The sequence below is a fragment of the Cetorhinus maximus genome, chromosome 14 (genome assembly GCF_964194155.1).
Source record: "Cetorhinus maximus chromosome 14, sCetMax3.hap1.1, whole genome shotgun sequence".
NCBI lineage: Eukaryota > Metazoa > Chordata > Chondrichthyes > Lamniformes > Cetorhinidae > Cetorhinus > Cetorhinus maximus.
Window position 1 is genome coordinate 20,270,359 of NC_135892.1, and position 27,010 is coordinate 20,297,368.

General features: G+C 46.9%; 1 protein-coding gene across 1 annotated transcript in view; it reads right to left on the bottom strand.

Annotated features, from left to right (window-relative positions):
• LOC144689499 (metabotropic glutamate receptor 1-like) overlaps positions 1 to 27,010 on the bottom strand; it is a 296,148-nt gene that overhangs the window by 93,942 nt on the left and 175,196 nt on the right. The window contains exon 3 of the mRNA XM_078556634.1: positions 13,541 to 13,776. Within this exon, the coding sequence (XP_078412760.1) occupies positions 13,541 to 13,776 (236 nt within the window). The remainder of the gene's footprint in view (positions 1 to 13,540; positions 13,777 to 27,010) is intronic.

Consider the following 27,010-nt stretch of genomic DNA (forward strand, 5'->3'; position numbering starts at 1 on the left):
ACACCACTTTAGTTTTGAAGCCAACTAATTATCTTGCTTATATTTTGTTGAGTTAGCAGAACTAATTTCTAACTGTTTAGACCCATGAAACAGAGAAATAAAATTAGGGATGAGACCGAGGAAAACAGATGGTGCCTTTCATCATTGTAATTTGATTTCTCTTTACGAGAATAGGTTCAGTTTTGAAAGTCAACACAGCCTCTTTGAGGGAAACTGTTTGAAAGGGAGGGGTAGTGGGGATAGAGAGGAATTCCTTTAGGACAGAGGGACCTCTGGCCTTTCTCCATCCAACCGTGGGGGAGCAATCAGGATTGGTGATTGATGGATGGTGGTTTGAGGTCGAGATGTGTGACAGAGAAGCAAAGTGAAAGGGATGGGCAAGTTGTTCAAAAGGAAAGGTATAGAATAGTGGGTGGTAGAAATTGGAGAAGGTAATAGAAAGGGGAAGAGGTGGGGAAGGGATGGGAGAAAGGGGTGGGGAAGAGGCAACAACAACTTTCTTTTATCTAGTGCCTTTAACTTAGTAAATCATCCAAGGTACTTCACAGGAGCACTTTTAAACAAAATTTGAGTCGAGTCACTTGAGGAGATCTTAGGACTGGCGAACATAGGCTTGGTCAAAACGACTTAAAGGAGGAAGGAGAGGTAGAGAGGCCGAGAGGTTTCAGGAGGGAATTCCCAGAGCTAGGGTCCAGGTAGCTGAAGGCACAACCGCCAGTGGTGGAGAGACGACAATCGGGGATGGACAAGAGGCCAGAATTGGAGGAGCATAGCGACCTTGTAGGGTTATAACGTTGGAGCAGGTTACAGGGATAGGGAGGGGAGGAGTCGTGGAAGGATTCAAACACAAGAATTTTAAAATCAAAGTGTTTCTGGATGAGGAAACAATGTCATTTAGCAAGCACAGAGATGATGAATGAACGAAACATTGGCAGCAGAGATTTCAATAAACTCAAGTTTATGGATAGTGGGAGGCTAGCTGGGACAGCACTGAAATAATCTCATCTGCAGCTCACAAAAGCCTGGATGAGACATTCAAAGTCATTCACCTGTTGCCCCTGTTATATCCCCTAATACTGTGTCACTTGGTTTAGACTTCCCCAGTTTTCAATGTCACAGGAGATCACTTGATCTTCTCTAATTGCTATTGTTTTACCAAGTTTTATCTGATCTAGTGTGGGCAATAAGCAAAGAAATTGGCAAAGGTTAATTGTGTGAGTGTTAGCTAATAACTACAAGTATGAGCAATAAAATGGATATGATGGTTAAAAGGAATTGGGCAAGTTTTGTTGAGGCAGATTTTTATTCAGCTTTTTTTCCCCAACTAATCCTTGTCTGGGGTCAGAGGGGGGTGGGAATGGGAATGGGGTGGGGAGGGGGGTTTTGTAAGTTATTGAGGAATGAGAAGGTTCAGATTTGCAAGGGCCTATAACACCAAAGCATCTAAGCCAACTCCAATGGAGATGAGAACACATTCATGAAAATGCATTGAGGAGGTGTCTCTCAGTGAGATGAAGTTACACACACAGGCAAGGGGACAATTCATAGCCAAGCCTAGGGGAAAAGCCCTTTAATGGCTGTGTCATTTACCATAATGAGAGGGAACCAAACATGGACAGCAGATGAAAATGAGTGAGATGATTCATGCGAGAGAACGTCATTAGCTGAAATAAATTGGATAATTCAATTGTTCTCCATTTTGTATCATTTCTAAAAGAGGACGGACAGTTATCATTGGTAATTAATTATGAAAATGTTGGCAGTCAGAAAGGTGCCAGGAATCTGCCAACAGGGTAGCTTCCTCAGCCTGCATGGCCAACTCAGGAAATAAAATAAGGGACACTTCGACTGTGGGACCAGGGGTGGGGAGTTGATTGAAATTGGGTGGAGTGAGCTGGGGGGGGGGAGGGTGACGGGGGGAGGTACTGGTGAAAGTGGTGGAGGAGGGGTGCTGGGAGAAGAGGAGTACTGGTGAGAGCAGTGGAGGTGGGGGGACACCAGGGGAGTGGGGGGTGGTTGCTAGTGAGAGTGGTGTGGGTGGCTGGTGAGAGCAGGGGCTCCTTGATAATAATCCACCAAGAATTAAGTTCTATGCACAAGGCACCATTTAACAATGGATGTTGTTTGACAGTGCAGCACTCCCTCACTACCACAGGGGGTCTGCCTAGGTTTTGGTGCTCAAGCCTCTGGGGTGGAACTTGAACCACTCATTCCATCAGCCTGTCAATGTGCCCTTGAAGTTTATCACTATTTTCCCCACAGTTCACAATACTTCTGATACAAAGAGCTCTATTTTTGCATAAACTGGCTTTGAACCAACAAAGTACCAGGCCGGCACCTAAACGAATGTTCATTTTACACTGACAACCAATGTGATTACCCAGAAAAACATCTGAACAAATGTCACACAACTGTGCAATCCTACCTTGTGTAACAAGATGGCAATGACATACATCATGCGCTATATACATGGCTCGACATGAGAGATTCAGAAAACAAAAACTTGCATAAAAGCAAAAAATTGCGGATGCTGGAAATCCAAAACAAAAACAAAAATACCTGGGAAAACTCAGCAGGTCTGGCAGCATCGGCGGAGAAGAGCAAAGTTAACGTTTCGAGTCCGAATGACACTTCAATGACAAAAACTTGCAAACTCCCTGACGGATTATCTGGTTTAATATGGAGCTACATGCATCAGGCAGACCTCAGATTCACACTGATTATTTATCCTGATTTTGGTCATTACACACATTGGTGCTAGACTTAGAAGCTTCCTGTATCTAGCAATGCATGAGGCAGACAATGCACATGTGCTTCTGTAGCTGCTTTTTCCTGGAATAGGTCACCAGCCTGTCACCAGAGGCTATACTTCAGGGGCGCCATTACAGAAAGCATGGCTGCCCAGAAGACTCTCCTGTCTGTTACTGTCTGTTGCAGGTGTACTGGAAGGATTTGCAGGTTGATAATCAATTTGTTTAGCCATATTATGAATGCACCTCCATGGCCATCAAGTCCCAGAGTGGGACCTGAACCTGAAGTTTCTGGCTCAGAGGCAGAGGCAGGGTCTGGGACTGGGAGCGTGTTCGGTGGTCGGAGCCAGTGGCATCACGCAGCCAAGAGGCTGACTGCAGTCGGACGAAAGCAGGAAGACGAAGGGTGGATTTGTTGAAAAGCTATCTGAGCCCAGTAAGTAATGGTAAGTGGGGCAGGTTTGAGGCTGGCCTGGGCTCTCCAATGAGACTGAGGTGGGTTTGAGGCCGAGGGGCTGGGGCTGGGGGAAGAGGGGCTGGGGCTGGGAAAAGAGGGGCTCGGGGAGAGGATAAGGGCACAGAGGATGCAAAATTCTTGAACTGCATTCAAGAGAGCCTATTTAGCCAGCATGTAACAAGCCCAATGAGAGGGACGCAATTCTAGATTTAGTCTTAGGAAATGAAGCTGGGCAAGTGGATGAAGTAGCAGTGGGGACCATTTTGGAGATAGTGACCATAATACAGTTAGATTTAGCATCATTATAGAAAAGGACAAAGATAGAACAGGAGTAAAAGTCCTAAATTGGGGGAAGACAAATTTTACCAAGCTGAGAGGTGAGCTGGCAAGAGTGGACTGGATACAGCTTTTAGAAGGAAAAACTGTGTCAAATCAGTAGGAGGCATTCAAATGCGAGATTCCACAGGCACAGTGTAGACTTGTCCCCACAAAGAAAAATGGTGGTACTGCCAAATCTAGAGCACCCTGGTTATCCAGAAGCATTCAGGCCAAGATAAAGCAGAAAAAGACAGTTGCAAAAGACTTAATATTAGAAAGCCTAGAGGGGTATAGAAAGTACAGGGGTGAAGTAAAAATGGAAATTAGGAAAGCAAAGAGAGGATATGAAAAAATGTTGGCAGGTAAAATCAAAGAAAATCCTAAGATATTTTATTAGTACATTAAGAGCAAGAAAATAACTAAGGAAAAGGCAGGGCCTGTCAGAGATGTACATGGTAACTTGTGCATTGATGCAGAGGATGTGGGCAGTGGCAAATGGAATTCAATCTGGAAAAGTGAAGTAATGCTTTTGGGGAGGCAAACAAAGCTGGGGAATACGCAATATAAAAAAGTTATTGAGAGGGTTAAAGGAAGTAAGAAACCTTGGAGTGCATGTCCACAGGCCCCTGAAGGTGGCAGGACAGGTGGATAAAGTGATAAAGGAAGCATATGGAAAGCTTTCCTTTATTGGATGAGGTATTAAATACAAGAGCAGGAATGTACTGATGGAAATGTATAAACTGCCGGTTAGGCCACAGCTGGAATTTTGTGTACGGTTCTGGTCACCACATTACAGGAAGGACATAATTGCCCTGGAAAAAGTTTAGAGGAGATTTACAAGAATGCTGCCAGGACTTGAAAACTGCAGCTATGAGGAGAGATTGGATAGGCCAGGGCTGTTTTCCTTAGAACAGAGTAAGCTAAGGGGTGACCTAATTAAGGTGTACAAAATTATGAGGGGCGTGCATAGGGTAGACAGGAAAGACCTGTTTCCCCTAGCTGAGGGGTCAATTACCAGGAGGCATAGATTTAAGGTGATTGGTAGAAGGATTAGAGAAGACATTTTTCATCTAGAGGGTGGTGGGCATCTGGAATTCACTGCCTAAATTAGTGGTTGAGGCTGAAACGCTCAACTCATTTAAAAAGGTGCCTGGATCTGCATCTGAAGTGCTGTAACCTGCAAGGCTATGGACCAGGTGCTGGAAAGTGGGATTAAAATGAGCGGCTAGTTTCTTTTTTCTCTTTTTGGCTGGTGCAGGCACGATGGGCTGAATGGCCTCTTTCTGCAGGTAAATTTTCTGTGGTTCTATGGGATTGGTTTGGGGGTGAGGTGACGGAGCTGGGGCTGGGGAGTGGGGATGAGGGAATCTCCCAGACCAGGCTCCATGGAGTGGGGTAAGGATAAGCTGTAAGGTTCCCAGAGGGGGCAGGATCTGTGGTTGTGCAGAGCAAAGAGCAGACAGGAGGATGATATTTTGCATGTTGATTTGTGATGGGACTTAGGGAGAAAAAGTTTTTTTGATGTTTTATTAAATGTTTTTTTCAGATTAAAGTCTCTCCTTCTTCTCTCATCCCCGTGGCCGAGTGGGCTGATGGCAGCGCATGCGCAGGTGCATAATGCGAAAATCAAACACACAAGGGCAGCGGTAAGCGGAGACTCCCCAGCAGTCTCCCAGTCGCTGCCTGAGAAATACGCGGCAAATGGTCTCCTGGGAAGCCAAAGAATGGGACATGGGACAAAAGATGAAATCACGGGACAATCCCATAAATATGGAACGGTTAGTCACCCTTTCTTCAGCATCTGAATATTTCAAACCGTCCCCAAAGCTGCCTCTGTCTCCCAGCCCCAAAATATTACATCTGAGTGCAACCATTGGCATGAGAGTGACAAGTGAGCTGCTTATTTTCCAACACCCTTCTCACAACACGCTTTCTTCCATTGAACATATACATAAATATCAGCTCACATATTCACCTTCCTCCATCTCACAAAACCTCCTACCACCAAACACATCATGCACTCCCTCACTCCCCCAGTACACCTACATGCTCTTGTATACTTCAGCCTTGTGAAGCTGGCTTCCTGCTCTAAAGGCCTCCAGCCTGTCAATCAGGGAGATGGGGGCAGGAGCTGCACTTAAAGGAGCCCTGCAGTTACATTCTGCCAGGCATTTGACTGTTGGACTGCCCCACTCTGCACAGAACTCACCTCCAGGTCACTCACACACATGTACACACACACACACGTACACACACAAACTTCACATGGACAGTGTCACATTTACATATCACCCCACAGAAACACATCCCTCTGCCTCACACAGTTAGTCTCACAGACGCACATTAACTTCTACTCACACACCTCTCCATCCAGCACACACACTGGGCTGGATAGCTGGATTTTCAGGGAGTCAGGGAGACTCCACAGACCTTTAAAAAAAATGGCGGATGTGACCCAATTCTTGGATTCCCACCCCCATTCCCAGCGGCCCCAATTTTCACCAGCGCGGGAGAAGGATTGGGACAGCAAGCTGTATGCTGAACTTCAGACCTGGCCAGTTCCACTGCAGGGGTAGGAATCTCCTGGCACACCTAGAAGTTTTCGTGGAGTCAGGCCAGCTTCTGGATAACTCATGGTTCACAGACTCTCAGAGGATTCATGAACCATAGTCTGAATGGGAGAACCTTTTGAAAGATAACTTCAAAAGGACTTACCCATGGCCCCCATACACTCCATGCAAGCCATGTCCCCCCACCAATTGCAATGGCCCCTCATATCCTTCATGCCAACCCATGCCCCTCCACCCACTGCCAATGGCTCCTCATACAGGCCATGCCAACTCATGCACCTTCCACTCAACCCCCAATGCCTATTACACATTCCATGCCAACTCATAGCACTTTCATGCCCATCACTCAGTGTAAACTCTGTACTGAACCAATGAACCCTATAGTAACAATGGCATGCATGGAAAAGCTTAGAAAACCAGCCATTCACAGCTTTCTTAAAAATCTACTGTTACCACAACCTTATATAAGTGTCAATCAATCAGACCTTTACAGTATCATTGGCAGAAACAATAACTATGGCATCTCTTTATCTTGTGTAAATAAACATGGAGCCATTGACAGAATAGATCGAAGGAAAAAAATCTGTCATCAAGCAATGTTTTCCCTTGTCTGCACCCTCCCCAGGCATTTTCACTCGAGGCTGGTGGGAAATTTCCCGACTCCTGCTACCCATCTCTGACAAAAAAATTCCTCGCGCATCCTCACTGTCTCACACATACACTTGGGATCCTAACATGTACACTCACACATATATTTTCCTTCGCCTCACACAACCACACTTCAGTGCATCACTCTCACATGTATATAGACAGGGCAGAATCATCCCAGATTTGCTCTAAATGGAGTTGCAGGAGGGAAAAATTACATTTTACCCGCTGGCCACAATGGCAGCTTCCCACGCTGTATCGTCCCAAACCCGCCGCATTAATTATGCATTCCCAGGAAACACGCTGTTACCATGGCAGGCGGGGTCTCATTCACCCACAATGCCATCACCTTGCTGCTTCATCAGACTGGGCACCACATATAAAATGCTCCCAGCCCTGCACTGCTGCACGGAAGACAGGGTGTCCCCAAAAGGCAAAAACACTGCAGCTCCCCCACTTCCACTTCAGTCCCTCGAATGCCTTTTGAACGCAGTTGAGGCCCGCCATAACGTCCTCTACCCCCCGGCTCTGGCAGCAGGAGGGGCAGCAGCATCACCAATCCAACATGGGAGGTGGTGGCAGCGGTGGTCAGTGCCAATGCCCTGCAAAAGAGGACAGCCACCCAGTGCCACTACAGGATGAATGGTCTCATCCGTTCCACTAGGGTAAGTCATTCTACTCATTACTCTCAACTTACACACCCACAAACCCATCACACACCCACAGGGATCTCGCAACTCAAGGGACAACGCCACTAACTCTCACACACACCCTCACATCTCCATCAGGCTCATATCCTCTGGAGCTCATGTCCTCATCCCCTCCATGTCTCCGCTCACCACACAAACATTCCACGCAGTGCCATGTGCCCTGCTCACACTCTCTTCCCCTGTTTTCATGCAGGAGAAGCCTGCTCACATTAGCAGGGAGAGGTCCCAGACCAGGGGTCGAGTGGCCCATCTTAGCCCACTTTGAGGAAGGTGCCATTGCACTGACTGGTGAGGATGTGGACCGGGCCTGTGGTGATGGTGAGGACGGTGGTGAACACCCTTGTGAGGATCCTGCACCACATCATCCCTCTTGCAATGCAAATGTAAATGCTCCCTCTCCTGCTTTTGACTCTGCTGACAGGCACTAATTATCTCTACTTTGGTTCACAGGGAGTTCTGCCAAACAATCGACCCCCTCAGCCAGCCAGTCCCTCAGCTCCATCCAGGTCCTCATCTCCACCCAAGAGGACTCCATTGAAGAGCTGGAAATAAGCATTGAAGAGCTGGAAGACCCGTCTCAGCGCTTACCCACACCGTCCACCAGCACAGAGACACACACCTCAGTGGGACCTAGATCTAGAGCAGGCTTGGATTCACAATCTGGTGGTCACCACATGGACACGTGTCTGCAGCAGGAGGAAGCAGGTTCAGCCAAGCTCCCCGGCACTCAGAGGACTGCTGGGGAAGAGGCATCTGTGAGGTCTGAGTCAGATGATGAGCCTCTAGATTTGGCCTTCCAAGTCATCCTGGAGAGTCAGCAGAAGGCGTGGGAACATCACGCAGAGCTGTTGGAAGCCTTCAACAGAGTGGCACGTGAGTCAGAGGAGTGTATCCGCCTGCTCCATTGTGGGAGCCATGGGTGGGTTCCTGCAATGGCAACATGAGAGGGAAATGGGGCGACATCCCTTCAAGTGCTCCTTCCCCTTAAGGAGTCAGGCTGGGGCCCCTGGGTACCCGAAGTGGGGAGCAGTGGCAGGCGAACACCCCTGCGTCATTCACCCAGGAATCTCAGAGGCTGTCCTCTCCCTCCAAGTCCCCTTTGCCTGTGAGCCCCTCAACCTCATCCTCTGTCACCTCAGAGGGAGCAACTGGCCAACAAGTCATTCTGGAGGGAGAAGTGTGTGTGTGTGGCAGGGCCTTTCAGAGCACTCTCTCATCCATGCAGATCCTTCACGTATTATACTCACCTCAATGTCCTGAGCATTTTGAATACTGCCTGCTGGGATTTGGCTTTCAGTGTCCATCTGAGCTGACCTGCATCTCCACCCACCCAATGATCACACTCCCATGCAGCACCTGATCTCGCCCACCACGACTCTCGTTTCACTTTCCATTTAGACAGTATGGTTTTGATTCGGTTTCTTGTGTGCTCCCCTGTCTTTTCCCCTCCCCCAATGCTTCTTTCATTTCCTTTCCCCCATCACTGTTAACCCCCCTGGCATCACCTTCCACCTCCCCTCTGTGACCTACCAGCCACAACTCTTTACCTTGAGGGATGACCAGGTGAACGTGCACGTTCCCTTCCTTCCCAAAAATCCTGCCTCCATCCACATTCAGCTTCCCAACCTCCTCCTGGCCACCCCCAGGGCCCGTGTCTGCCTCTGAGTCCCCACCAACCACCCTCACCGTGCCTTCTACCTCTACCATCGAACCCTCACCCTCCCACCTCACCATCTCACTCTGCCCTCAGCCATTCTCACCATTCCCTCGTACCATGACCACCCTCAGTTTGCTCCCCAGGAGGCAGTCATGGACTCAGAGCCCTCCATTGCACATTCACTTGAACATCTCTTCTCTGGACCCCTACCCCCGGACTCCACCTTGCTTAGTCCTGCCCCCTTCCTGACTCCTTCAGAAACCCTTATTCTTCCTCTGCTCTTAGTCCTTTCTCCTTCCCAACTCTTTGCTCCAACCTTACTTCTTCCTCCAGCCTTACTCCCTCCCCTCTCCACACACCTTCCTCCTCCTGGACTCCCTCCCCTCTCTGTACCCCTTCCCCCATCCAAACTCCTTCCTTTAGACCTTCCACCTTCCTTACACCTACCTCCCCAGTTGCCCTCTTCTCTCCTATTACCCACTTCTCCCCCCATACTCTCTCACCTCCCAACCTCCCCCCGACACCTTAAATACCCACCCCAACTTCACCCCACCCTGACACCTTCATTCCCTCCCTCCCAACTCCCAATCCCATCCCCCGACACCTCTTCTCTCCCAGTCAATCCTAGACCTTCCTCTCCCACCCCTTCAACCATCATCCGTTGTAAGCAGACCCTCAGTGGTGACTTTCCAACTTCCGTGAGCTGCTTCGCAGAGCCATGTCCATGAGAATCTACCCAGCGTGCCATGGATGTTCCTCCAGTGTCCGTTGCTGTCGGGCTCCTGCATCTTCTGCTCCTCGGATTTCCATGATGTGAGCAAGGCCCTGGCGGTAAGTCCAGACTTATGCACGTCACACTTATCAGTGTGCAATTACGCCAACATGGGCGGACAATCCAGCGGGGCCTCCGGTGGGCTGGCCTTGCAATGATCTGCAGATGTCTTAGAATGAGGTTCCAGGTGTCCAATGGCGGGGAACGGGCTGGGCAGACGATAGCAAACTGGTTTTGCAACGTTGTGAAAGCGATTTCTGGCCTTGTCGCCATATCGGCCACTCACGGCGCTGAGCACACCTGACACCAGCGGGCATGGAAAATCACACACACGTGTTGATGTTAATTTCATGTGCTACTTAAAGGGATATTCACCAATTCATTATCATTGCCCTTGGAGTTATGGAGGGGACCTCTGAAACAATTGGGAAGCTTTCTGGAACACTTTATCAAGGCTTCACCAGACTCAGGCAACACTTATTCTGGAATTTCTCTGAGGACTTCACCTAAAAAGAGTTTTGCTTTGCTACTCCACTTTCTATACGCAGCCAGGACAAAGACTGTTTGGTCAGCAACATCTTGCTCGGGGTCCCCTTGGTCTGGTTGAGGAATGGGAGCAGGATATGATGCCAGGCAGAGAAGTGCCAGCTGCTATAAGTGAGTGTAACAGGAGAGTAAGGAGGGCGAGGTGACTACATCCTTCCCCTCTCCAGGCACAAACAACCCCTCCTCCTTCGGACGTCCTCCTCTGGACCTTCTCCACCAGGACCTGCAGTGTAACATCTGAGAACCTGAGCCATTCTGCACCTTACCACTGTGTGCCAGCCAGTACTCTCTGTGCCTTCAGTGGAAAGGGTGCCAGGAGCCCCCACACACTGCTCGGTGGAAATTGTGACCAATCAGCATTTGAGAGCTAAACCTGCAGGTTGCTGGTTTAACACTTCCAGGCATGTTCGAGTTACGGTCATCAGCAATTTGGACCAAAGTTGTGTACTAAATTCTGTCTTTTAAATAGGTGATTCTTATTAGCATTGGCCGAAATAACATCAAATTACATTCTCAAACACACACTTATTTCCATCCAACAACACGGACATCTCCCTTTTCCCAACACACACACACACATCGTATTTCCACCTCACGTATGCTTTCTCACAAATATTCTTCACTGAACCTCACCCACAGACTTTCAGATACACGGGGCTGGATTTTATATGCCCCCGCCAAGTGTCTTTCCAACAGGGGGGAGAAAATGTAAAATAAGGTGGGTGCCAACCCCACCACCTTCCTGCCCACCCCCATACTCACCACCATAACACGGTAGGCACCGCAATCGGCAGCCCGTCTGCCATATTTAAATAAATAGTCCAAGGGTCAATTGAGCTTGTTAACAAACCAACTGACCCCAATAATACACTGCCCACACCATAACACAGTGGAAAGCTTTTTAAAGGGGCGGGAAGGAAGGGGATATTATCTTTCAGGGGTGCCCTATGCGCATCATGGGGGGGGGGAGGGGGGGCAGCCCCCCCGAAGATACTACCCCCACTTTCTTCCTAGTTGCCTGCTCACCAAAACCCACCACCCCACCCCACTGCACCTAAACTGGCTGAACCCTCCCTGCCCAATTCCCCAGACTTACCTCAATCTGGGATCCATTGGGCCTCCTTCTTGGGACTGGTTGCAGTTCCGGCAATGCCCACAAATGAGCTCTTGGAGCTGCTGGCCAATCCCAGTGAGGGGCAGAAGTCCCACTGACAGGCAACTTAGCCTGCCCAACAGACACACACACAGACACACACACACACAACTTCCCACCGCCTCATACACACATTCTCACATACCCATTTCCCTCCACCTAATATTTCTACAACTTTTACACACTCATTTCTCTCCGCCTCACACAAACTGTCCTCCATCAACACCTACATCCCTCCAGCTCATACATGGACCCTTCTCTCCACCTCACACATACACACCCCCTGCCCCCCAGTTGACTCACACACTTCCCTCCATCCAGCACAAATTTTCCACCCCCTGTCTTCCACGTGCACTTCATTCCCCACCTTCCCTACACATGTACAGACAAGATAAAATAAATACTCTTATGTTCTTGGTGGCTCCTTTACGGACATTTCAATAAAAAAATACAGTCAAACTCTTACCACTTTCAAGAGACTAAGAATGAAAGGCCATGCTCCAGCATGAAACCAGATGTCAGCTATACTTGAAGGGCTGATTCTTCAAGGATTAGAGTCGAATTATCCCAGAGTACTGGAATTTTCAGCTTCCATGAGGAAATTTATTACTCAGGAGGTTAGCTCCGGGGTGGAACCAAATCATTGTCGCGGCCAGTAACACAGTCAACAAGGTGTTTGGAAACTGTCGCACCTTACAACAGGCACATAACCCATAATGTTGGACTGCTTTGGTCTCTTCCGGTTTGGAAGACTTGACCAGATCTGAGATGACATTTAGTGACATTTTTGGAACGAGGACCATGTCATTTGTCGGGCTGACAATTCCTTGGGTTCGAGCTTCCGTGAGAAATATCAGCTCAATCTGGGCGAAAAAGGCTGAACCGACACGAAAGATTGGGGGATTTCAAACACAAGTGAGTTAAGGCCAAAATCACTGACATTTATGTTTTTCACAATCTTACATGCAGGTTCGAGATTCCATTTGCCCATATCAAGCCCTGCCCTAAAGGTGACCACACCCCCTGATTGAAATTGTGTGATTTCACCAGTTGTGCTGGTTTGGGGAAGCCTCTCCAAACTGCACTCACTTTCTTGGGCACACAGAGATGAGTTGGCATGTTTCAAAAGACTTTTCATATCAAAAAAAATACTTAATTAACTGTGAAGCTGACCAATTCACACCAACGAAACTATTAATTAGCTCAGTGTAGGTTTTTAAAGTCATTTTCAGCGATTTTAAATCAGGTTTTAAAGCTGGACATTTACTGAAAGTGCTTAAATTTGGTGACATAACCCTATTCAGCCGTGTTAATGACATTTACACCATGTTACCACTCAAATACATGAAAATATACTTTTTAAATGGGGGATAAAATATGTTCTATTACACTGCCTGATTGTGTTCGGTCATTGGAGATTTTATATTTGTAATTGTGCAAATGCATTTCAGCAGCAAGTTGACCTGCCCACCTGACCAGCAGGTTTTTAGGGGGCGATTTCCTGCTTGTGCCAAGAGTGGGAAACTCGACTTCCTCATGGGAGTCATGGGCTCTTTTATTTTTGGAGGACGGTTACAACTGAAGTAGAGAACCAAAGACAACAAAAAAAATTAGAGGAACCGTTCCCCATTCTTTTAATCCATTAAAGTTAACAGGTGGAAAATAGCTGGCTGGGAGTGTGACATTTTGTATTGTGTTCTGTACTCGCAGATTGGGGAACAGTGAGATATCGAACCATAAATTCCCAATCTGCCATATTGTTTAATTTGTGTTTTGATTCATAGAAACATAGAAACTAGGAGCAGGAGTAGGCCATTCGGTGGATGATCATCCAACTCAATAGCCTGCTCCTGCTTTCTCCCCATACCCTTTGATCCCTTTCGCCCCCAAGAGCGGCTTTACATTCTGAGGAGTAAATGTCGAGCGGTGTCAAGAGGCAGGTGCGAGTCTTTCATTTACCTGTGCAGAGCCTTTTAAAAGCTTGGTTCTCATGAGGATGCCCTGCCAAATGGCACTGGAAGCGGTGCTGCCAGAACTCGGGGAACCAGGGGTTGCGGATGTTGCTGTCCAGCTTCAGCTTCAGGTAGTAGTCATCGAACCAGGTGACCTCAGCGGACTGCAGCTTGATGGTGATGCCTCCCACCGCCTCTTGCTCGTAGGCTTCAATCACTTCCTCACGGTCCGCCCAGCCGTCACTGCAACAGGACAAAGTGATGACTGTGATCACAAGGTGTGAGAACAAAACTAAGGGGGCGATAAATATAAGACTGTCACAAATAAATCCAGTAGGGGAATTCAGGGAGAATTTCTTTATCTAGAGAGTGGCGATAATTTGGAACCCCCGCTACTACGAGGAATAATTTGAGGCGAATAAAACATATTTATGGCGATTTGCTAAAGAACCAGAGGTGTCTTGAGGTAAAACTTTCTTGTGCAATGAGTGGTTAGGATTTGGAATGCACTGCCTAATGGGATAGGGGATACAGATTCAACAGGGGGCTTCTAAAGGGAACTGGATTATGACTTGAAGTAGAAAAGAATGCAGGGCTATGGGGAAAAAGGAGGCAAGTGGGTCTAACTGGATTGCTCTTTGAAAGGGCCAGCCTGATGGACTGAATGGTCTCGGCCCAGTGCTGCACTATTCTATGATTTTATGAATAGTATCTATGAATTTAAGGGGATGCTAGGTAAGTACAAGAGGGAGAAAGGAATAGAAATACATGATAAGAACATAAGAAAGAGGAGCAGAAGTAGACCATACAGCCCATCGAGTCTGCTCCACCATTCAACATGACCATAGCTTATCTTAATTCTATTTTCCCACCTGCTCCCTATATCCCTTGATTCCCTGAGAGACCAAAAATTTGTCCATCCAAGTCTTAAATATATTCAATCATGGAGCTTCCACAACATTTTGGGGTAGAGAACTCTTTGAGTGAAGAAATTTCTCCTCATCTCAGTCATGAATGATCGGCCCCTTATCCTGATACTGTGCACCTTTGTTCTAGATTCCCCAGCCATGGGAAACAACCTCCCAGTGTCTACCCTATTAATTCATGATCTTGAATATTTTAATGAGATCACCTTCATTCTTCTAAACTGCAGACTATATAATGCACAATTTACTCAGCCTCTCATCATAGGACAACCCTCTCATCCCAGGCACTGCCTCTCATGGAGGTATATCCTTCCTCAAATATGGAGACCAAAACTGCACACAGTGTTCTGGGCATGGTCTCACCAAAGGCCCATACAATTGTCGGAAAAAGCATTTATCCTTGTACTTCAATCCCCTTGCAATAAAGGCCAACATGCCATATGCTTTCCTAATTGCTTGCCTGATGTGCATGCTAACTTTGCGTTCCTTGGACGAGCATACCTACATCTCTCTGAAAATTCAACATTTACAAGATACACGCCTTTTAAAAAATGTTCTGCTTTTCTATTCTTAAGACCAAAGTGAATAACCTCACACTTCCTCACATTACACTCCAATTGCCACCTTTTTGTCTATTTACTTAACCTCTCAACATCTCTTTGCAGCTTCTTTGTCCTCCTCACAGCTTGCATTCTCACCTAGCTTTGTATCATCAGAAATTTTAGATTACCCTCTGCCCATTTGTCCAAGCCATTAATATAGATTGTAAATAGCTGAGGTCCCAACACTGATCGTTGCGGCACTCCGCTCACAGCTTGGCAACTTAAAAATGTCCCACTTAACCCTACTCTCTGCTTCTTGTCCATTAACCAATCTATCCAGGCTAATATATCATCCCCTAGTCCATGAGCCCTTATCTTGCCTATTAACCTTTCATGTGACACCTTATCAAATGCCTTTTGGAAATCCAAGTATGCCAAATCTACCGATTTACCTTTATCAACCCTACTAGTTACACGTTCAAATACGCTAATAAAATTGTAAAATAGGATTTCTCTTTCGTAATGCCCATATTGACTTGTTCCAATCATACTTTGCTTTTTAAAATGTATTTTAAGACTTCCTTAATAATAGATTCCTGCACTTTCCTGATGGTTGATGTCAGGCTAACTGGCCTGTGGTTCCCTGTTTCTCTCCCCCTCCTTTCTTGAGTAGCAGTGTTACGTTTGCTAACTTTGAATCCGCTGGAAAGCCATTGCATCCGTTATCTTTGCAGTTATCTCTTTTAGCCCTAGGATGTAGGCCATCAGGCCCTGGGGATTTGTTGGATTTGTGTCCTTTGAGTTTCTCCAGTATCTTTTTCTCTGCTGATATTAATTTTCTCACTTTTTTTAGCACCAGCTCACTCTCTATTTCTGGTATGCAACTTGTGCCTTCTGCTGTGAAAAGACAGACACAAAATATTTGTGCAATGGACGGAATTTTCCGTGCCCGCTGGCGTTGGGCGTGCTTGGTGGCGTGAGCGGAGAATATGGCGAGAAGGCCACAAACCGGTTTCACAACATTGTGAAACCGGTTTGAGACCACATGCTCAGCCCATCGATGGCGGGCCCCATTTCCCGCCATCAGATGTCGGGAACCGCATTGTAATACAACTGCATATCACTATAAGGCCAGCCCTCCAGAATCATCTCCCCCACCCCATCATCGCCCATGTTGGCGTGCAATCACAACAGCACATATAAGGCGTGCACTTGGTGGGTAGCACTTTGAGAGGAACTCGGAGGTGAGTGCACAGTAACGTTGCGCGGCACTCGCCCGGGTCGCTTGTTGGACTTCAAGGCTGAGGCATGTTGGAGGCATGGGGGCAAGGGCTGCCCTGCAGTTGAGGTGACTTGGGGGTGGGGGCAAGGGCTGCCCTGTGGTTGAAGGTAGTGCACAAGCACGTGTGAGGTGGGGATGAGGGAAGTGGCCACGCATTAGGGAAACCTTGTATAAAGCGACCATTCCTCTGCAGCCACATTGACATTCGTGGAGTCGGGTCTCTAACTTATCCACCCAGTCAAGCAACGCAGAGGCATGAAAGTGCCACGAACTGCTCCAGAGCTTTTCACCCCTCAGGCACAGACTGCAAACTAATGAGTGTTTTAGTGGACTGCAGAACAATTGTACAATCTCCTTGCGAAAGCTGGCCATGGAGCAGTCACTGGTAGAGACGCTCACAGCCCCTTGCAATCCATCATTCCTGTTTGGACCAGTCTCCCCCATAGTTCAAGCTATAGTGCAGCCTTGCAGTGCGGGTTAGGAGAATGGGGCTCCGGTATATGCTGCAGAAGAGCCACAGCGAGCCATTGTTGGTCGGCACCTAGCGACACCCAGGGCCCACAGACACCACCTTTCAGATGACCAACAACCAGTGTTGCCAAAGACTGCACATGTCTAGGGAACTGGTCATTCACACCTGTCAACCAATGCAGGATTTGGCACCACGGGGACATGGAGGGCATCCACACTCAGTGGCCGTAAAGTGACCATGGCGCTCAATTTTTAAGTCATTGGCTCCTTTTGGGGCTCCACATGTGGCCTCTGTGGGATATCACACTCCACCCATAAATGCATCCATGAGGTCATGGATGTTATCTTCGCAAGGACACACAACTTTGTGCATTTTGCCCTGGACCAAGAGAGCCAGGATGCAAGAGCACTGGGTTTTGCCCAGATCTCGGGTTTCCCATGGGTGCAGGGTGCGATCGACTGCACTCATGTGGCGCTCAGATCTCCATCGCAACAAGGGGTCAACTATGTCAACTGCAAGGGCTTCCATTCACTGAATGTGCAGCTGGTGTGTGACCACCACAAACACCTCCTGCAGGTCTGCGCATGGTTTTCAGGGAGTGTCCATGACTCCTACATTCTCAGTTGGTCTCAGATCCCTGACATCTTCCAGGGTCCACAGAAGCTGCAGGCATGTCTCCTCAGGGACAAGGGCTACCCGCAGAGGCCGTGGCTGATGACACCTGCGCAGCGGCCTCAGACTGCAGCAGAGCGAAGGTGTAACAAGGCTCATGCTGCAAGTTGCAACTTGGTGGAGCAAACCATCGGGATGCTGAAAATGAGGTTCCGGTGCCTGGACCGGTCTGGTGGAGCCCTGCAATACAGTCCATAGATTGTGTCGTGCATCGTCGTCACCTGCTGCGCCCTTTATGACCTGGCACTGCAATGGGGAGAGCAGCTGCCTGAGGAGGAGATGGGGGAGCTGGAGGTATCCTCCAATGAGGAGGACATCAATGGTGATGAGGGTGAGGAGGTCCTCGAAGGCGACGACGATGGCAATGAGGCCCTCACACTGGCCAGACGAGGCAAGCGCACTTGGAAGGCTCTCATAACTGCTAGATTTGTGGAGGATGATGATGACATGCATTGAGGAGACACCATAGATCTTCACATTGCATTTGTGAACATTTGACTCCAGTCTGGCTTATGGCAATGCACATGCCCTTCGTGATAATGCTCCTGATACTTTTGGTGCAGTGAAGGCCCTAATAGCCATTCGATTCCAGGAGGATGATGATGACATGCAGTGAGGACATCATAAATCTTCACATAGCCTCTGAGAATGTCTTGACTCCTGCCTGGTCGAGAGTAGCTCGCTTGAGCTCTGTGATCAGGGTCATATCATAGAGATGCAGCTGTGAAACTTTAAAAGCATCTGATCCTTTAACAGCCTTCAGCACCTGAGCCTTTCAGGAGCACAGCGTCACTGGTCACAGATGCTGAAGAGATGGGGGCCAGCCCCTCCTTAAAGGTGCTGAGAGCACAGAGAGAATGGTGGAAGTCTGTGACGCCTGTGCATGACATTCTGGCAGCAATGACCAGCACCATCGAGGTGCAGGCATCAGTAATGTGTCCAGTGAGTGTGAAGCCGGACCATCACTTTGGTCTGAAGGCTGCATAAAGCACAGCAAAGAGGCCCTGGACTGAGAGACCTGCCTTTATCTTGTACAGAAAGGTTTCACATCTGAGTGACAGAAACACTGCTCATCAGAACAAGGAGTCATAGGCAGGGAGACATTCTTGGGAGTTTATTTACAATAGTGAGCATTATGTACAAGTGATTAACACCCGTGCCCAGGCTGTACAACTTCATCTTGTTAACTTTCCTAACCCTGCTGCCACATCTTGGTGCTCTGTGGACATCCACAGTGGAAGTGGAGGCAGCCTGCTGACTGCTATGCCCCGTTGCCTGTGATGACCTTGGCGGGCGTCCTCTGGAGGGCTGAGACCTGGAGGGCCCCGGCCTGATTTTGGTGTCCTGCTGTGTAGCAGTGGCACCCTCCTCGGCCTGTGGAGCTGGAGCTGCTGAGGTCACAGGAAGAGGGGATTCGGGTGGACCAAACACCCCAGGAGTCACCTGAATGGAAGGCCCTGGGGGGTATACCTGCTGATCCTCCTTCCTATGGGTGCCTGAGGGCCCCTGGCTGACTTCTTGAGGAGAAGGGGTAGCTGGAGTGAGATTGGGCTGCCCAGCACTCCTCTCACATACATATTGTTGGGGGCCAACTATAGCATCAGTGATAGAGTTGAGCCCACGCAGCAGTGTGGGAGTAACGTCTTGGACCAAGGTCTCCATGGCGACCACCATCCTACCAGTGTTGACCTCGGTGCGTTGGCATGCCAGCGCTATCACCTATGACAAAAACATTCCTTTTCATTCCTCCCACTTTAATGGCCTCCTGTTTCCTAGTGCCCTGGTCAGTTTGCTCACCCTCCTTGCGGACCCTGCTCTTGCCCACACAAGCTTCAAGAACCTTGAGCCTGTTGACAATTGCAAGGGCTGAGGCTTCTTCATTGCTACTTACTGGGTCCCCATTCCTGCCTCACTCACAAGTACAACTCCTGGCACTGACCATGGACCGAATCAGAAGGACCTGGCCTAAGGGGTGGAACTGCCTCTTGGAACAAAGTGTCCAGGTAACTTACCCCCTCCCTGATGCACCTCAGTGCCCAGAGCTCAGACTCCAGCTCATCAACTCGATGCTGAAGTTCCTTGAGTTACAGATGCTTACTGCAGATGTGATTCCTGTGGATTACATAGGTGTCCCACACCCACATGCTACAGCTGCAACACATCACCTGCCCTGCCATCTCAATTGTGTTTATTTATCTAATTTGTTTCCAAGTTTAGAAATATCACTCAACTGTTAACTGTAGTTATATTAAACAGTTTAACTAGTTAAGCTATAAATTTAATGCTATACTTATAGCTCCCCAGTAGCGATTTAAACTATTGCCTAAGTTTGGAGGGCTAAAATCTTAAAATTCACCAAACAATCACCTACCTCCTCAGCTAATTAATACCTTTGAATACTCACTAGTTACTGCGGACTAAAAAAAAGTATAAAAAGCAACCTCTCCTTTGCCGATGGCACTGAATCCCCACTTGCACCAAGTTCCCAAGTTAGCACTTGTACCTCAAAGTACTCTGTCCTTGACTCACTCTGTGCTCTCGCACTCTGTATGGTAGCAAAGCTGTTTACTTTTATGGAGAGCTTATGACTCACAGCCAAATTGCAACTGCTCAGTAAACTTCCTGCTACAGTGATTAACACCTATTTACTTGCAGTTGATTGACAGATAGCTGCTGCTGCCATGCAGTTTCCAATAGCTAGGTTTCTTAACTCGCTTGCAGTTTTAAAGTTTTAAATCAGAGTCTGAATGCTAATCTAAATTATAGCTTGAGGAAAACCTACTAGAGGAATTCCCACCTGTACCAAATTCCCATGTTAGCACTCATAAAGTAGTCTGTACTCTCACACTCTGTGTGGCAGCAAAACCTGTGTACTTTTATAGCGAGCTGATGACTCACACCCAACATTATGATAGGATTGAATGAAGGGGGGAAGGGGGGGGTGCGGTGGTGGAGCCTAAACATCAGCATAGACCAGGAAGGCTGAATGGCCTGTTCCTGTGCTATAAATGCCATGCGATTTAATTTACATTTATATTGCTAGATTAGGTTGACAAATACATTCTGTGAAATTGTAGACAAAAATGGGAGATGCTGCAACAACAATTTGTATTTATTTAGCACCCTAAACACAGTAAAATGTCCCAAGTCATTTCAAAGGTGAGTAAATGGACAAAAATGGGCTCCGAGTCAAGGAAAACGTTAGAGCCAGCAAAGAAGCATTCCAAAACTTAGGCCCTAGATGACTGAAGGTATGGTCATCAATGTGGGATCAAGGATGTAAAGGATAACTAGCCCATGATTTATTTGCTGAGCTCAATTGTTACAATTTGCCATGAGGGCCTGCATAGTTCAGTTTTAGAGAATCGGCCTTTTAAAAGAGGTAGGGATCTAAAGGTTAAGCTCCTGTTTGGGTGTAGATCTTCAAAACAGCTAACTACATTTGGGTTTTTGAAATCTGGAGCTCCCTCTCCAAAATACTGTGGATGCTGGGGTAATTGAAGCATTCAATCCTGAGATCGATAGGTAAGGTTATCAAGGGATATGAAGCTAAGGCGTGCAAAAAGAGATAATGTACATATCAGCCATAATCTGATTGAATGGTGGGTCAGGCTCAAATGGTTGAAGGGCCATCTCCTTTCTCTATGTTGGGATTTGAGCTCAATGTTCTGGGCATTGAATCCAGTAGTACAAAAAACATTACAATAAAAGCAAAATACTGAGCTTGTGGGCAATCCGAAATAAAAAAAACAGAAAGTGCTGGAAAAACTCAGCAGGTCTGGCAGCGTCTGTGGAGAGAGAAGCAGAGTTAACAACTCAAAACATTTTATTCAAGAAACATTCTGCTAACTCTACGTATCAAACAGCTTAGTATCAGTCACTATGCTGTGGTGCTGTTCTTAGAGGCTGCTCTGCGTCTTTTTAAGTGGCTCTCCTTTTCTTGTGTGCATGTTTTGGCAAGAAAACTCAGTGGACTCAATTTTGTGCCGATCATTCGACTTGCACTTACTGGTGTGGGTCCTGGTCTTTAAAACCTACTGTGCACAGGTCCAACTGGATCAAACTTTGCCTGTCTGTCAAGCTCCATTGGGGCCACTCTTGAGTTGTGGGTAGGATGTCTCCTTGTGTAGGGTTTTTGCACTGAACCGCAGAATACATATGCTTGTGACGGGGGAGGTGGGGAGGGGGCGCGGCGGGTGGTGGGTGGGTGTTGTTATTTTTGGGGTGTCAGCTAATGCTAACCCCCCCTGTTCTTTGCAGAGGGAGGGCAAAGCATTGCTGGATGAATGACTGATGGGTAAAATATAAGCAGCTCTAGAACACTGTTGTTTACCTGTGTGACTGAAAATTGCGACCTGTCACTGGTAACAACTTTGAGTAAACTGGAAAACATGTAAACCAACACTTGCAAGACACTCAAACCTATTTATGCAATTTATACTGCAACCAGCAAAGCACATTTAAGCACCAAAGAATTTGCACCCAATGCACTATCATCAGTAGTGAATCGGATACAATGTCTACTCCACGTACCATGTTGGAATGTCTCACACTGAACCATTAGTGTTTACATTCACATGCTACTCAAAGCCGATAACTCACAGTTAAAACAGACAGTCTAAACATGAAGTGATGCACTTCACACTCTAAGCCTGATTTACTAAAACTCAATATGTTGTGGTTCACATGATGGCTGTGACCTCCATTATAGCTTGGTAATACCAGAGTCTTTAGGCTCTTTACTGGAGATTATTTCCGACCAGGCTTCACTCCAACTCCTGTCATTCTTTTCCATTCAAATTTCTCGACGTGTGAAGAGTATACATGTGTGAACATGGGTTAACCCTTGGGTGTCAGCCATGGCTCAGTGGTAAAATTCTCACCTTTGAGTCAGTCGGTTGTGGGTTTAAGTCCCACTTCGAAGAATTGAATGCATAAACTAGACATATGGGGTGGAATCCAGTGCCCTCCCCCATGGTGTGTTTGGTGGTGCTGGGGTGGGCATTTAATCAGGTGAGACAATGGCAGATGGGGACCCTGCCATCTTCCTGCCTCCACACTGATTAAATTGATGATTAAATCCTTCCTGCCCCGCCACCAATTAAGGCCCTTAATTGGCCAATTGATGCCCGCTTAATGGCCTCATCCCACTGCTGCTGGTATTAACCCAGTGGTGGCCCAGGCCTCACTGCCAGCAAACCCTGGCAATTATGCTTGTGCCTGCCCCAGGTGGGGGAGGGGTGGGGCAGTCTCTTGTTCAAAGGTACTCAGTGCCTGATCGAGGGATCCAGCATTAGGAAATGGGGTGTGAGGGGTGCTGAAAGGTGGTGGGGGTGCTGCTGATCCCCCGCCCCCCCACCAACCCATGAACCCCTTCCCGCCATCAATCAACTGTGCCTGAGTCCCCCAACGACCTGAGGTCTCGGATGGGTGTAGCACCGGTAGCAACAACACCTCCCTTTTGGTGCCGCTGAATACAGAAGAGCTGGCAGCCTTTGATTGGCCGGCAGCTCTCAGCAGGCGGGACTCCCGCCCCTGGGGGTCTTGATCCCGGGGAAGGCCTGCTTCCTGCTAAGTACCTGAGTGGCACAAGATGCAGCGGGCCTTCTCAAAAAAAGGTGACATGGGGGTCTCACCGGCTTGCCAGCCGGTGGCCAAGACCCTCATCACCTCCACAAGATTTCACTCATAACCTCCATAAATGCTTGTAATGTATAAATAAGGATGGTGAGCTAAAGGCACAAGCCGCCACATGGGACTGTGACATTGTGGCAACACCAGAGGCCTGATTCAAAGAAGTGGACTTAAAATTCCTGGCTACAAGGTATTCATCAAAGATAGGGAAGGAACGAAAAAGGGAGGCATGGAATGGAAATATTGGTCAAATAAGCAATATTAGTGCCAAAGAGGGATGATGTAATTGAGGGGTCAAGGGCAGAATCTATTTGGTTAGGATTAACAGAGGAACCAATACAATACCGGACGTCTGCTATAGGCTACTATATTGTAGGATGGAGACAGAGGAGCAAATTTATAGGAAAATTACAGAAGGATGCAAGAATTACTGAGCAGCGCCATTGAGGGATTTCAATTACCCTAATATAGGCTGGGATAGTAACAGCATAAAGAGCAAAGAGGAGGAGGAATTCCTCAAATGCTTACAAGAGAACTTTCTTGATCATTGTGCTTCCAGCCTGATGAGGGAGGAAACAGTGTCTGGTTCTGGGGAGTGAAGTGGAGCATGTGAAGCATGTTTCAATGGGAGAGCATTTGAGGAACAGTGATCATAATATCATCAGTTTTAGAGTGGTAATGGGAATGGAAAAGGAACAATCAAGGGTAACAAATAGTTAATTAAAGCAAAATACTGTGGATGCTGGAAATCTGAAGTAAGAGTAGGAAATGCTGGAAAAACTCAGCAGGTCTGGCTGTATCTGAGGAGAGAGAAACAGTGTCAACATTTCAAGTTCATATGACTCTTCATCAGTCAAATGGACTTGAAACATTAACTCTGTTTCTCTCTCCACAGATGCTGCTACTGGGCTCTTGCAGCATTTTCTGTTTTTATTTGTAACAAATAGCTAACTGGAAGAGGGCCAACTTCAGAGAGTTGTAAAGAGAACTGGCTCAGGTGGATTGGAATCAAAATTAGTATGCAAAACAGTAAATGAACAATGGGAGGCCTTCAAAGCAGAGATGGTTCAGGTACAGACACACTTATATGATGGGAAAAGGAAGTGCAGCTAAAGATACATCTCCCTGGATGACTAAAGATATAGAGGTTAAAGTAAGACAGAAAAAGGATACTTATGACAGCTGTAAGGTTTGTAATACAGTTCATATAATGACTTTTTAAAAGTGGGATGTGGCATTGCTGGCAAGGCCAGAATTTATTGCCCATCCCTAATTGCCCCTGAACTGAATGTCTTGCTAGGCCAGTTCAGAGGGCATTTAAAGTCAACCACATTGCTGTGGGTCTGGAGTCACATGTAGGCCAGACTGGGTAAGGATGGCAGATTTCCTTCCCCAAAGGACATTAGTGAACCAGATGGGTTTTTATGACAATCGGTGATAGTTTCATGGTCACCATTACTGACACTAGCTTTATATTCCAGATGTTATGCCTTGATGGGATTACCATCATCAAATCCCCAGCACTGACCATAAACCTAACTGGACCAGCCACATGATTCTATGGTTACAGGAGCAGGACAGAGGCTGTGTGTTCTGTGGTAAGTGACTCCTGACTCCTCAAAGCTTATCCACCATCTACAAGGCACAAGTCAGGAGTGTGATGGAGTACTCTCCACTTGCCTGGATGAGTGCAGATTAAATAACATTAAAGGAGCTCAAGGCCATCCAGGGACAATGCAGCCTGTTTGATTGGCACCATATCCGCCACCTTAAATATTCTCTCTCTCTCTCTCCACCATCACGCACTGTGACTGGAGAGTGTGCCATCTACAAGATACACTGTGCAAATCTCTTTGACAGCAGCTCCCAAACCTGTGACCTTTACCACCTAGGAGGACAAGAGCTGTCGGTAGATAGGAACAACATCACTTTCAAGTTCTCCTCCAAGTTACACAGAAATACATTAATGTTCCTGGGTCAAAATCCTGAAACTTGCTATCTAGTAGCACTATGTGAGAACCTTCACCACATGGACCATAGCAGATCATGAAGGTGGTTCACACCTTCTCATGGGCAATTCGAAATGGCGAAATGTTGGCTTTGACAACAACACCCACATCCCGTGATTGAATAAATAAACAAGTGGAGAACCATGCTAAATATAAAAAATACAGAGGAGATCTAAAAAGAGGGATTAAGATTAGCAAAACAGGAGTATGAGGGTAGATTAGTGGCTAACATAAAAATGAACTCAAATGTCATTTAGAAGTATAAATAGTTAAAAGGGTAGTCAAAGGAACCAGAAACAGAAGATACCCTTGTGGAGATAGAGCACGCGGCCGAGAAACTATGTGAATACTTTGCATGTGACTTCATTAGAGAAGAGGATACTGAAGGCGGAGGCAGCAGAGAAATTGCATTAAAATAAAATAAAGAGGAAATATTTAAAATGCTTACAATCCTCAAAGTAGAAAAGTCACCAGGTCTGGATGGGATTTAATGTTATTTTCTTCTTACTTTTCCTTTCTGTCTCTTTTATTTCTCTCTCTTGATCCAATGGTTCGTTCCCTCTTTTTATTTCTCTTTTTGTACCTGCTTTGACTCTAATCCACTCTATTTCCTTCTCCACTGATTCTCTGACTCCTTGTGGATCTTTAAATCATAAACCTTCACCAAGGTCCTAGATGCCCCGTTGCCCTCACCCACACCCTTATGAACCTACACTTTCAGCAACTCACGGGGTAAAACATTTACCAGCTGGAGAACGAGAGAAATAGTCTAACCAATGGGACATGCTGCAAGATGCCCCACTCCAGCAAATTCGGTGCTGTGATTTCAGACAGAAATCAGTGCAGGCCTTCCAAGTTCCCTATATCTGTATAGATTTTATAGCGCTTTTGTGCCCTACTTAAAAATATAGCTGATCCTCATATATAAAATGGGTCAGGACAGTGAGAAGACATTTATATAACCAGGAACCGATGGAATATTAATGACCTGAATAGCAGGCGTTAAGTAAATAACTCTCTGCAGCATCACTGTACAAGCGATGTGACATCAGATTAAGCAAGAGTTAAGTGGAACAGCAACTCCACCGTCCAAGGTTAGTGAGGATCTCTGCTCTCACTGGCTGGCTCTGCAGATTCATCAGGATGATACTGATGCTAAAAAAGTTAAATTATGAGAACAGGTTACGTGAACTGCCTTGTATTCCCCTGAGTTTAGAAGATTGAGCAGTGATATACTCGAGGTGTTTAAGATGATTAAAGGATTTGATAGGGCAAAGAGAAACTATTTTTTTCTGGTGAGGGGATCCAGAAACAAGGGGACACACTCTGAACAGTAGAGCTAGGTTGTTCAGGAGTGAAATCAGGAAGTACTCAGGTTAGCAAGGCCATAGAAAAGCAAGCCAAGCACTGGGCTTCATTCCTAGAGGGATAGAATTGAAAAGCAGAGAAGTTTTATTGAAATTATCGGGGTAAGTGGAATGTGGAGTTGAAGCCACAATCAGACCAGTCATGATCTTTTTGAATGGTGGAGTAGGTTGAAGGGGCTAAATGGCCGACTCCTGCTCCTAATTTGTATGTACACATCCTCGTACGTATATAGGACTCAGGTTAGGCCATACCTTTGCATACCGTGCACGGTTCTGGTCCCCATATTATAAAAACGATATATGGTACTGGAGAAGGGGCAATAAAGATTCACAAGGATGATAACAGAACTAAGGGGTTGGTAACTAACAGGAAAGGTGGAATAGGCTAGAAGGTTAGAAAATAGAAGGTGAGGTGATCTGATAGAGCTCTTTAAAATTCTGGAAGGGTTGCTCGTCAAATAGAAATAGAGAAATCGTTTCTACTTGTGGGGAATCAAAAACTAGAGTTCATAAATATAAAGTAGACACAAATAAATCCAATATGACATTCAGGAGAAAGTCCTTTATCCAAAG